Genomic DNA, 12,786 nt, shown 5'->3' on the forward strand with positions numbered 1-12,786 from the left:
GGTGGTGTCAGTCCTTTGGATTTCTGCCATTCTATTCGGTCGTGTCTAGTGGCCTCATTGCTGTTTTAATTGGGCATTGCTTTTGATAGAGAATAAAAAGTGGGCTGACTGGTCTTTATCTCTTAGTATGCTGAAATTTCCTTTCTTTAGTGATGATGAATCAAAGTGTAGTCCGATCCAGAGAGATGAGACATCCTTTGATTTGGCATATCTAAAAATGATAGGAAAACACAGTTTACTGAAGGGGACACATAGTGGGCCAATAAACATATAAGAAATGTTTATCTTCAAATCAATAGTATACTGGGATACCTGTGTGGCTCAGTGGGTTAAGTGTCTGCCTTCAGCTCAGGTTATGATCCCAGGGTACTGGGATCGAGGCCCATATCGTGCTCCTTGCTCAGCAGGGAGTCTGCTTCTCCCTCTGCCAGCTGCTCCCCCTGCTTGTGCAAATGAATAAATAAAATCTTTAAAAAAAATTAATAGTATACCATTTTTCATTTTCCCCACTGGCCAGTTTTCTTCCTAATGACAAACAACAGTAGTGGGAATATAGTTTTAGATATACTCTATTGGGTTTTTCCATGCCCCTAGAATAGTTAGAGCACCATTTTTGGTTAAGTTAATACTTAGTATTTTGATGATGATTATTATGTGTTAATAGTTCACAGATGGGACATACAGTATATATAACGATTAAATTTTCCTTCTTGAACAGCTTTTTTTTCTCCTAGAGTTTTTGTTTGTTTGCTTGTTTTGGCATTTCTGTTCCAAATCCAGCACCCAACTCTTCACCAGAGCCCTGAAGCCCTTTAAGTGTAGTCATACATACTAAGTCGTCTTCTTTCTTTCTTTCTTTCTTTCTTTCTTTCTTTCTTTCTTTCTTTCTCCTTTTGCGACTTTCTTCTGTTCTTTTTCTCCTATTTGTTGCTGTTGCTCCTAGGACCTGCAGCATTGCTATGGTCCTGGGCCTTCCCTCATCTCCTGAGATTTCCTTTTGATCCTGTTTTCTAGACCCCCATTCTTCCTCTTTTTTTGTGTGACTCCTTCATTTTGTTGGAGCATGTCTTTATGTAACTTATTGAACAAAGGGTGCATGAAAGTTAAATATATTAAGATCTACATGTCTGAAAATATCTTTTTCTGCCCTCACGCTTTATTAGTAATTCGACTAGGTACAGATTTTTAGATTGAAAATCATCTCTCATAATTTTGAAGGCAATACTCCACTAATTTCTAGTTTCCATTGTGAATGACATTTATTTAACTGAATTTAACTGAACCCTAGGGTTCTGAATTTATTATTAGAGATAAATATTTTGCATCTTTCTTATCTGTTTCTTGTCATCTATGAAAGGGAATTACATAATCTGTAGTTCCGCAATGACAGTCTCAATCTCAAGATTCTAGTTAAGCACATGCTTACTAAACATTCCTGAATAGCAACACTTATCTAGATGCTATTTAGTGGTAAGGTGTTTTGATTGTTGCTATAGATGAATGTTTGCGTACCCCACCCCTGCCCGCCCCTAATTTATTTGTTGAAATCTTAACCTTCAATATGATGATATTAGAAAGTGGGACTTTTGGGAAGTGATTAGGTCATGAGGGTAGAGGCCTCATGAATGAGATTAATGCCCATATTAAAGAGACCCCAGAGAGCTGCTTCTCCCCTTCCATCATATAAAGATGCAAGTGAAAATGACCATCTGTGAACCAGGAAACAGTTTCTCACCAGACACTGAATCTGATGGTGCCTAGATCTTGGACTTCACAGCCTCCAAACTGTGAGAAATGAATTCTGTTACTTATAATCCACCCAATCTGATATTTTTGTAATGGCAGCCTGAGCTAGGACAGTTTTTATTTTGTTTTGTTTATTCTTACATTGTTTTATTTATTATATTGTTTTGTTATTTTGTTTTTCTTTAAACCTAGATAATGGGATTACTAGAGGTAAATAGAATTATCATTCAGATAGTCCTGAATTTGAATCCTACTTTGCCATTTACTGTTTGTATGACCATGACAGGTGTGTTAAGTCATGTCATCTGAGAGATGCCGAGATGAGATTATTCATCAGGGGAAACACTTGTGTGAGAGAAAATGTGGAGGGAGCCTTCGGACTCAATGTTGAACTGACCCCAAGTGAAGGAGAGGGAAGGTTAGGTGGACGAGAATGCCTGCCCTTCCTTTTTTCTCTTCCTGTTCCTCCTCCTCTTAGCTTTTTTGCAGCAACAGCTATTTTACATAACAACACATAAACCGAAAACTCCTCTTCTGGTTTACTAAAACAAAATCGCAGTGTTCTAGAAACTGTGACTGAAAGTGTGTTCCATGGACCAGCACCATTAGCAACATCAGAGAATTTATTGGACATGTGAATTCCAGGGCCCCATCCCAGACCTACTGAGTCAGAATCTCTGAGGTAGAGCCCAGGAATCTGTTTTTGAACATTGGGGGTGAACCTTGTGCACACTAGAGTTTGAGAAGCACTCCTCTAAACAAATCATTCTTATTTCTTCTAGGGAGGAAAAAGGAAAAAAACAGATAAGATCTCTTCAAAAACAGCTACTTAATGTCAAAAGAGAACGGCAAGCTGAAGTACAGGTAAGAATCACGGGGCCAACACCGAAAGTTACTGAGCTAAAGCAGCCACGTAGAAGCCATCTTTCTTAAGCAAAGAAAAATTACATATGAGAAATTGTTGTTTCTCCTGGGATGCCTTTTCTAAAGAGAGTATATATAAAGAGAGTAACTAGAGCGTTGCCTGGGATATATAAGTAAGTCCAGAATAGAATTTGGGGAGCCCCCAACCCTCTGGAACTCTTAGTCTGTTCTTATTCCTCCCATCCCACTCAATCATACCACCTACCCCTTCCCTGGAGACCTTATCTCAGACGGTCTCTTGTATTCCAGCATCCCGGATGGGAGACTGTAGTCCCAGATGGGACATGAAGTGCATTACAAACCTCCTTATACATGATGGTTAGGTCTGATAATGTCATCTGTATTGTAGTTCAAGTATAGAGTGGATTTAATGGGCTTTTATGGTCATTAGGACCTAAGCTTATATCTAATTTACCTCTATGAGAAAATGCATCCCAAGTTTTAAGCAATAACCTTGCAAAACAATGCTTGGGCTACAGTGTAGGCAGTTAGAAATTAGTTCTATTAGGATTTCTAACACTGTTAGCAGTTTAGAAAGTCACAAAATATGGCCTAATATCAGCTTTTGCCTAGCTACTTGGACAAGTTTATGCTTCAGGTCAGGGAGTCTTCATTATTCCCTATATAGAAGTTAGAAGACTTTTTTTTTTTTTTAAGATTTTATTTATTTGAGAGAGAGAGAGCATGAGCAGGGGGAGCGGCAGAGGGAGAGGGAGAAGCAGGCTCCCCGCTGAGCAGGGAGCCCGATGGGCTCGATCCCAGGACCCCGAGATCATGACCTGAGCCAAAGGCAGACGCTTAACTGACTGAGCCACCCAGGTGCCCCAGAAATTCAAGACTATTTAAAAAATATATTTGGAAGAACTGTCTAAAAAAGGGTCACTAGCCTTTTTTCCAAGACATTATCTTTTAGGTCTTCTGAACAAATTGCTTAACATCCTCTCCTATTTTCTACTTACTAATTACAAAGTACCTTTGCTAATGATTTTTGCATCATTATCCGTATTAATCCTCTGCTTATTGCTTACATTTCTTGAGAAACATTTTTCTTTTCTAGGGAGTTTCACAAAACCTAGTGTGCGCTTAGCTTTTCTTTCTAATGAATAGACTTTTTCAGAGGTTTCTTAGCTTTTTTCCCTGAAAAATTCTCCCATTATTTAAAAATTCCTCTTGCATTTCTTGACTATTAAAATAGAAGATATTTATGTTAATTTCCTTTTAGCATCCAAATCAGTATCAAAAGAAATCTCAGGCTTGGCACTCTGCCGGTTAACTCCCTGCTGTTACTATTACAACCACTTTTTTTTTTTTCTCTTTCTTTAAACACTTGTTGATGAAGTAGAGTTTTCGAGGCAACATCTAATACTTGTTTATGAAACTTATCCTCTTGGATGTTATCTCAGCCATTCCATTCAAGCAAAGTAAAACTAAAACAATATTATTCAGGTATTTTGATCATCAACAGAGGAATAAACCAAGACTAGCAGATCCAAACCTTGGACCGAAAAGCTATCAAGAAGGAATCAAGTTAAATCCCTAGAGTTACTGAAAAAGCAGTGGTCAAGTCAAGGTTGGAAAACAAGAAGACAGTTAGGAAAGACACAGATACTAGAGACTGATGAGTCAAAAATTATGCCAACAATTAGGATGGTAGGTTTGTGTATGTGAAAGTATATATGGTGGTTACTGGAGTGTGAGAGATCAATTGCCTTAGATAGAAAGCTTCCTCCTGGGTCCCCAGGCGAAAAGATAGTCATAAAAGAAAAGAAAAAAAAATCAAGTTGCCATCAGATTTCTGAATATCAGCATACAAAGCAAGATAACAGTAGAGCAGCATTTTCATGAAGCTGATGGGGAAAGAAGAGAGAACCAAGGTAAATATGGTAAAACCAGTTTATCTGTTTCCTACATTAGAAGCAGACTTAGAAAAGGAGATGGAAATATATATATAAAATAGCATCAAAAATATCAACGAATAGGGGGTGCATGGTTAGCCCGGTCAGTTAGGGGTCTATCGCTTGGTTTCGGCTCGTGTCATGGTCTCATGGTTATGGGATCAAGCCCCAAATTGGGCTCTGTGCACAGTGTAGAATTAGCTTTGATTCTCTCTTTCCCCCTCTATCCCTCCCCGCTTGCATGCTCTCTCTTTCTCAAGTAAATAAAAAAATCTTTTAAAAAAATCAATGAATAGCATTGAATTTAAGAACAACAACAAAATGTGCAAGACTTCTTTGCAGGAGACTATAAAGCCCTATTGAAAAATTAATAAGTAAGTGAAAGGATACACTGTATTTATGGATTGGAAGGCTCAATGTGATAAAAATGTCAATTTTCAAAATTGATTGAATTCAATCCCAATCAGAATCCTGATTGGATTTAATTTATTTATTCACTTATTTTTGTGAAATTTGTCAAACTGATTGCAAAATTCATATTGAAATGTGAAGGATCAAAAGTAATCAAGAGAATATTAAAGAGGAACAAAGCAGAAGAACTTGCTTTCCTGACTTAAAACTATCTATATTGGTGCAAGGATTGAAAAATAGAGCAATGGCACAGAAAACGAGGAGAACAATTACATATTTATGACAAGTGTGGTATCACAAAGCAGTAGCAAGGGGTGTTTTAATAAATGATGTTGAAGAAATTAGGTACCTATCTGGAAAAAATTAAACTTTTTTTTTTTTTTTAAAGATTTATTTATTTATTTATTCAACAGAGATAGAGACAGCCAGCGAGAGAGGGAACACAAGCAGGGGGAGTGAGAGAGGAAGAAGCAGGCTCATAGCGGAGGAGCCTGACGTGGGGCTCGATCCCAGAACGCCGGGATCACGCCCTGAGCCGAAGGCAGACGCTTAACTGCTGTGCCACCCAGGCGCCCCAAAAAAATTAAACTTTACTCTGACCTGACACCATATATAAAAGTCAGTTCCACGTGATCATAGATCTAAATGTGAGAGACTAAAGCGTAATATTTCTAGATAATATAAGAGACCATTATCTTGACCTTGGGTGGGGAAAGATTTCTTAAGGCACAAAAGGTAAAGTTACAAAGGGAAAGTTTGAAGAATTTGACTACATTAAATTTAAAACTTCTCTTCATCAAAAGACACCAGTAAGAGAGAGAACAAGCCACAGAGTAGGAGAAGATTCAGTGCATAACCAACAAGGGCTTATATCCAGAGTATAAGCAGAGCTTCTACAAATTAATGAAAGCAAGATAGCCACCTAATGGAAAACTAATCAAGAAGGTAAAGAGGCACTTTCAAAAAGAGGTATCCAACTGGCCCACGAACATATGAAAATGTTGTCATCAGAGAAATGCAAATTGAAACCACAAGGAGGCAGTTATCTTCCCATGAGAAGAGCTAATTCTATTTTATTGGTATTATATCTGGTATTATAATGATTTCTCATACCAAATGGTGACAATGTGGAGTAATGGGATTTCTAATACGCTGAGTATTTATTTACTTATTTATTCATTGAAAGATTTTATTTATTTGAGAGAGAAAGCAAGAGAGAGAGCGAGCATGAACAGGGTGGAGAGACAGAGGGAGAGGGAGAAGCAGACTCCCCGCTGTGCAGGGAGCCAGACACAGTTCTCAATCCCAGAACCCTGGGATCCTGACCCGAGCTGAAGGCCGACGCTTAACTGACTGAGCCACCCAGATGCTCCCAAAATGGTTATTACACATTATGATATATTCATTCACTGGAATACTAAAGTTAAAAATTAATGAAGTGTAGCTACCAAATCATAAGCTTAATGTGGAGCAAAATAGTCCAGACACAAAAAAGACATACTGTATGATTCCATTTTCAGGAAGTTCAAAAAGCTAAACTATTACATGTAAGGATAAATGCTTAGATTAAAAAACTATAAAGAAAGTTACCATGAAATTAAAAATAGTAGATACTTTTGGGGACGAGAAACAGATTAGTGATTGAGAAAGGCTACACGGGGGAGCTCATGTCAGATCTGTTTCTTACCCTGAGAGGTTGTATGGGGTTTACTTTATGATAACTGAGATATACATTCGTTTTTATGTACTTTTTCTTTTTCTTTTTTTCTTTTTCTTTCTTTTTTTAAAAAGTAGGCTCCATGCCCAATGTGGGGCTTGAACTCATGACCCTGAGATTAAGGATCACATGCTCTACTGACTGAGCCAGCCAGGCACCCCAATAATTACTATTCTGTTCTAATCCCCAAAGTGTATGACACTTTTGTTTTAGTGGTCAGTTAACTTGGCTAAATTAAAACTAAAAACTCTCACCTACATTGGGCAGTAGCTCATGTCAGTTCACTTTCTTTTATCCTTAGCAGGGCTGGCTGCATTCTTCCTGGCACCTGTGTGCCTCAGGAATCAGCCAAAGATTTGGACAGAGTTTATACACCAAATGTGAAGCTTCCTTTCTCCTTTTCAACATTATTGAAAATTATTTGGCTGTGGTTGTCCAAAATCTGTTTTCTGGTTCTTCAGTCTAAAAAGACTACAGTGTTTTGAATCAGAGTTTTCACTGCTTCACACACGCCACCACCACAACCCATCCCATAGTGCCGACTGTGGTCTAATCAAGGTCATAGCAAGTTGGAAACTCACCACATGCTGCACCCTTCTTACAAGTGTCTTCTCCCTCCACAGTCTGCCTGATTTTGTACACTCCAATGTTTTTATGTAACTTCCTTTTGTTTTGAGTCTAGAGTTCATAATTATTAACTGTATGAGGGTCACACTTACTGGAGCTTATTGGCAATAGTGAGAGTTGAACTTCTAAATACTCAGGAGACAGAACTTGGGATATATAAGGAACTAAAAGAAGGCCAGTTTAGCTGCTGAAGTTTGGAGAGAAAGGGAGAGAATAACATAGATGAACCTAGAATGGGAGACAGGGAACAGGTAATGGAGGGCCTTGTAAGCCACGCTTCTCTGGGCAAACATTATCAAGGGGTGCCGTGTAGGCGGGGGAGGCTCATCATGTAAGAAATCTGTCTCGTCCCAGGGGGTCAGGGTTTGGACCATGTCGAAATTCTGGCTCTGTAATCTTTGTTGTTGTGCTTCTTAGGGCTAGATCTAATCTGCTTCAGAGCCTGGCTTTAGGCTGACCCGGAGTCTCTTTAAGCACGTACGATTAACCTCTCCGGTGCTGGGGCTGCCTCTGAGCTATTTCGCATTGGGAGATATTCGCAGAACAGGATGCCAAGGAGGATTTATTTTTCTCCTGGGCCTAGGGCTTCTCATTTCCTTAAATTTATATATATATTTGTATACAATAATATATCTATATCTATCTATCTATATACATATATCTCTATGTATGTATGTATATGCCTTCAAGGAGAAGGTTGGCCGATAAGGAAGAGTCCTTCGCTTATTTCAGCTTTGCCCTGATTATTGAGGTTAAATGTAGTAACAGTGAAGGATGTGAACCCACTCCTATTCATTTCGACTGGTTACAGAAGGAGCCAAAGGGCGCAAAGCGGGATGTCTTGCAGCCCTAACGTTTCTTAGATCTGGATTCACATGAATGTCTAGACTGGGTGGCCCTAAGCCAACCGTAGCACTACTGATTCCTCAGTTTTTGGTTCGTTGCTCAGCAACCCCATTGCCATCCATGGTCACGGACTGTACTTTGGAAAGCTCAGTGCTATGCAGAAGCTTTGCATCATATTTTGTTTTTTTTAAAGATTTATTTATTTGAGAGAGAGAGCGTGTGCGCACATGTGTGTGGGGTGGGGGGAGGGGCAGAGGGAGAGAGAGAATCTCAAACAGACTCCCTGCTGAGCACAGAACCTGACTCGGGCTCAATATCATGACCTGGGGATCAGGACCTGAGCTGAAATCAAGAGTCGAGCACCTAACCGACAGAGCCGCCAGGGGCCCCGCATCCCGTTTTAAAACAGGCCTGAATTACTCCATTCGCCAAACCATACTTTGGTTTTTCTCTGGCCACATTATTACTAACTTTTGCATGTTACATAGTTCTTTTCTTCACTTAGCCCCTCAGGTTTTTGTACTCTTTGATGACTCTAATTTCCTTTTTGGGAGGGGTCTAGATATAGAGTGAGTACCAAAGAGAATTCAAAAATAGCTGAGATGACTCTGATGATCTCTGGGCTCCAAAATGGATTAAAGAAGTAAATGAAAATATAAAAGACATGCTTGCTAATTTGTAAGGAACTCAAAGCTGGTGTATGATAAGTAATAGACATCAGAATACAAAACCCTGTTGATTTTTAGAACACTGAACTGACTCCGGGAGGATGCAAAAGTGAAATGAAAGGCCTAATTTTGTTTAGAAGACTTTTGTAAGTTGAGAGTTGTGAAGACCTGACTTGTCTTCAATAGTCCTATTAGAGGCTTAGCCAGGTTCTAACATGAATCCCTGTCTTAACCACTTTTTGTGGTAGTAACGGCATTTAAAAAAAAATATTTATTTGAAAGCAAGGAAAAGAGAGAGAGGGAGAGTGAGCACAAGCAGGGGGAGGGGCAGAGGGCAAGCAGATTCCCCACTTAGTGTGAAGCCCCATCCCAGGACCCTGAGATCATGACCTGAGCCAAAGTGAGACGCTTAACTGACTGATTCACCCAGGCGCTCTGTAGTAACAGCATTTTTCAGAGGTGCCTGCCTTCCCGTCTTCTGTAGACTTCGCAGAGTCTTCCTTTTACAGTGCTGCTGCTGCTGGATTGTCCTCAGAACCCTGACAACCATGACCAGTCTTGTGAAAAGCGTTTGAAGTGCTTCCTCTTTGTTTTGATTACTGCAGTTTGTGGCCCAGCATAGTTTTTGTACAACAGGGAAAAAAATACTCCCCTGTCCTCTGTTGTAGTTAGACATTTATAATATTGTGTGTAGTTTCAGGCATCACATTTAAAGTTTACTCAGAGATCATCAGTCAAGACAGTGAGGTGTATGGAAACTTTATTACAAAAGGAAAGAAAAGAGGAAATTGGTACAATTGAAACGGGAATAGTTCAAATGGAAATGAAGCAATGCGTGGAATTGGAGCCCAAAACTTTAGAAGTTTGGACCTGTTTCATCTGCATCTTAGAATGGGTGACTGTGTAGCTCAGGGTTTATTCAGAGACTGTTCTAGAATGAACCACTATTCTTAGTCATAGACAGACAAATACAGATGTTACCTTGATACAGAATGGTATTTTTTCTTGTGGCTTTTGTCACTTTAATGGACCACATTCCCATTTTCCTTTTTCCATCCAACCAAACCCTCATCTCTACGTTGTGTTCAATTACGAAAATGGACACTACCATTAAAATCCTTTGGCTCACACTTTGTGGCAGCCATCAGAGCCTTATTAACTATAATTGGTTGACTGCTTGTTTCCATTACTAAATCATGCTCCTCTGAATTCAAATAACAAGTACAGATCTGAAAGCAGTTCAGGGATTTGTTAAGTCAAGTTTGGTCTGCTTCAAAAACCCACAAATATGCTGCATCAGTCCACAGACCTTGATCATGGGGAAGGCTGCAGACACCCTGGATGACTGGGGTTATGCTGGTGGTTTGTGGTGAGGGCAGATCTTTTCGTAGTGAGAATCTTAAAAGAAATTCATACAACCCACGATGACCCTTGGCCTGTACCCCGCTGCTTCTAGGCCGCCTTTTTTTTGCAGACTGGGAAGATGAAGATATGGAATGCTACTGCAGTGAATTTAGTATGCCTTGATCGTGATTTTACCATCAGTAGCCTGCCAGTATTTTCTCTCTTCCTCTGTCCCCACACGGTCACCATAGGAGGCCACAAGTTGTGAAGAGCAGTACAGTTGGGAATAATCTAAAGCCCATGGCAACAGCACTGAAACCACATGCCTTTGGCTTGGCACAGGGTAATTGTAGACCAATGTCTTATGACCTTATTAAGTTACATAACAATACCTTTTGCTTGCCATAGGCAGAAACTCCTAGAGTCTTAACTCTGCATTTCTGATCTTCATATTTTTACTCTAAAAGACTCAGTATTCGGTTTGCTAAAGAAAGCTGACCAGAACATTTTCTTGAGTTTTTCAGAGTGCATCTTTGTATTGATGCTATTTAATGAATACCTCACCATTCAATACCATTAGATTCTGTGAGAAACAATACTACAGATATTTATATGGGCTGAGGTTTTCTAGAAAAGGTTTTCTGGACTTACGTGGTGTAAAAGCAGGGCCTTGAAGAAAGACTAAGTGGTTAAATAGGTATAAAGATTCTGGCCAATGAGGAAGTGAAGCCATCACATTTCGCTCTAACTCAAGTCTTCCTGGAAATCCAGACTTCATCGCTGACTGCCATACAGCTTGAATTAGAAGGCGGGAGGGAAGCAACATGGGAAGAGACGGGAAAAGGGAGAAGAGTGTAGAAAGAAGGGAGGGGGGAAAAGTGAGCCAAAAAAGACCTTTCTGATTAATTTTAGTGGCCTCTGATCCTTTAAACCATGTTTGTTTTTCATGGTGGATGATCTTGACCGATTTCTGCTTTGTTTCTTCTTCTAATGCTTAGAACTAACTCCACCCCGCTTACATGGTGAAACTAAAGGTGGTTGCTATTTAGAGAAACGGAAATCTCTGACTAAAGCAATGCATTTGCATTATTAATTGTGTTTGCTTGTCGTGCTGTCAGCTATGAAATTACTCATGCTGTGTCTGATTGTTCTCAAACAATCAAATGTTACCTCCCTGACTAAAACCCTTCTGAGGCTTCCCATAGCCCTTGGATTACAATTCAGACTCCATACTAGTGCCTCTGAGGTCCTGCATGGTCCGTCCTACCGCCCTCTCCAACCTCATCTTGTCCCACCCTCAGCCCTCACTGGGATAGTCTCCGGAGTTTTCTTTCAGTTCCCGGAATGTATCCAGGTTTTTGCTGCCTCGGGACTTAGGCATTTATTCTTCCTTTTTCTTAAACTCCTCCTTGACCCCACTTTTCATGTGATGTACATACTTATTGTTCGGGTGTCAGATTTAACATTCCTTTTTCAGAGAATCCTTTATAGACTACTGATCTAATGTGGGCCTCCCTTGTTACTCTCTCCCATGGCCTGGTGTCCTATTCTTTAATAGTGTTTTGCACCTTAAAAAAGTTTGCTGTCTTTTTTAAGATTTTATTTATTTTATTTTTTTGAAGATTTATTTATTTGAGAGAGAGCGAGTGAGAGCAAGAGAGCAAGCAGGCAGAAGGGCAGAGGGAGAGAGTCCTGAAGCAGATTCCCCGCTGAGCAGGGAGCCCAACATGGGGCTGGATCTCATGACCCTGAGCTCAGGACCTGAGCTGAAGTCAAGAGTCAGCTGCCCAACTGACTGAGCCACCCAGGCGTCCCTTAAGATTTTATTTTTAAGTAATCTCTACACTCAACATGGGCTCGAACTCATAACCCTGAGATCAAGAGGCACACATTCCACCAACTGAACCAGTCAGGTGCCCCAAAAATTTTGTTTGATTTTAATCACTTCTCTGTCACCAGATTGTAAGTTGTCTCTCGAGGGCAAGGACCACGTCTATCAGGTTTCTATGTTTAACTTAGTATGGTACGGAATGAATGTTTTTTTAAATGAATATTGAAACCTTAAAATTGCCAAGCACTTTGTGACCTGCAAAGAGTTTTCACATATTCTCAATTAATTCCTTATAATCACTTGCTGAGATATTCCAGGTAGGGCAGATTATTAATATTTTTATTTTATAGAAGGTAAGACTGGGAGAGTTTAACTGACTTGGCCAGGTAAACACAGCTGTTGGGGGCTTGGGTGGGAAAACAGGTCTTTTGATCATTTAGACCAGTGCTCTTTCTACCAAAGTGAGATAGCAATAGGAAATCTTTGTGCATACCGACTGCCCAAATAGTGTACCTAGGAAAGAAACTCCCATTCCTAATGCTTAGAACTACTTTTCCTTCATTTTCATGTATACTATCCATGATTATTGGCCAACTTTCCTATAATGCAATAATAGGAAAATAGATCCAGTTTCTTATTGATTTATAAATACAAAAGATAGGCTTTGGCCATTGGCTGAACTGAATGGAGTATGTGTATTTTATTTATTTTATTATTTTGTTTATTTTATTATTTTAAAAATGATTTATTTATTTTAGAGAGAGAGAGGCTTAGGGG

The 12,786-nt window shown here is 39.6% G+C and overlaps 1 protein-coding gene across 3 annotated transcripts in view; it reads left to right on the forward strand.

Moving 5' to 3' along the window:
* The window catches only part of IQCG (IQ motif containing G), a 45,687-nt gene that overhangs the window by 19,523 nt on the left and 13,378 nt on the right, over nt 1–12,786 (forward strand). For all 3 annotated transcript variants that reach the window (XM_008708407.2, XM_008708409.2, XM_008708410.2), the window contains exon 6: nt 2,529–2,610. In XM_008708407.2, coding sequence (XP_008706629.1) covers nt 2,529–2,610 — 82 coding nt within the window. The remainder of the gene's footprint in view (nt 1–2,528; nt 2,611–12,786) is intronic.

This window comes from Ursus maritimus, unplaced genomic scaffold (assembly GCF_017311325.1).
Source record: "Ursus maritimus isolate PB19 unplaced genomic scaffold, ASM1731132v1 scaffold_4, whole genome shotgun sequence".
NCBI classification, from domain to species: Eukaryota; Metazoa; Chordata; class Mammalia; order Carnivora; family Ursidae; genus Ursus; species Ursus maritimus.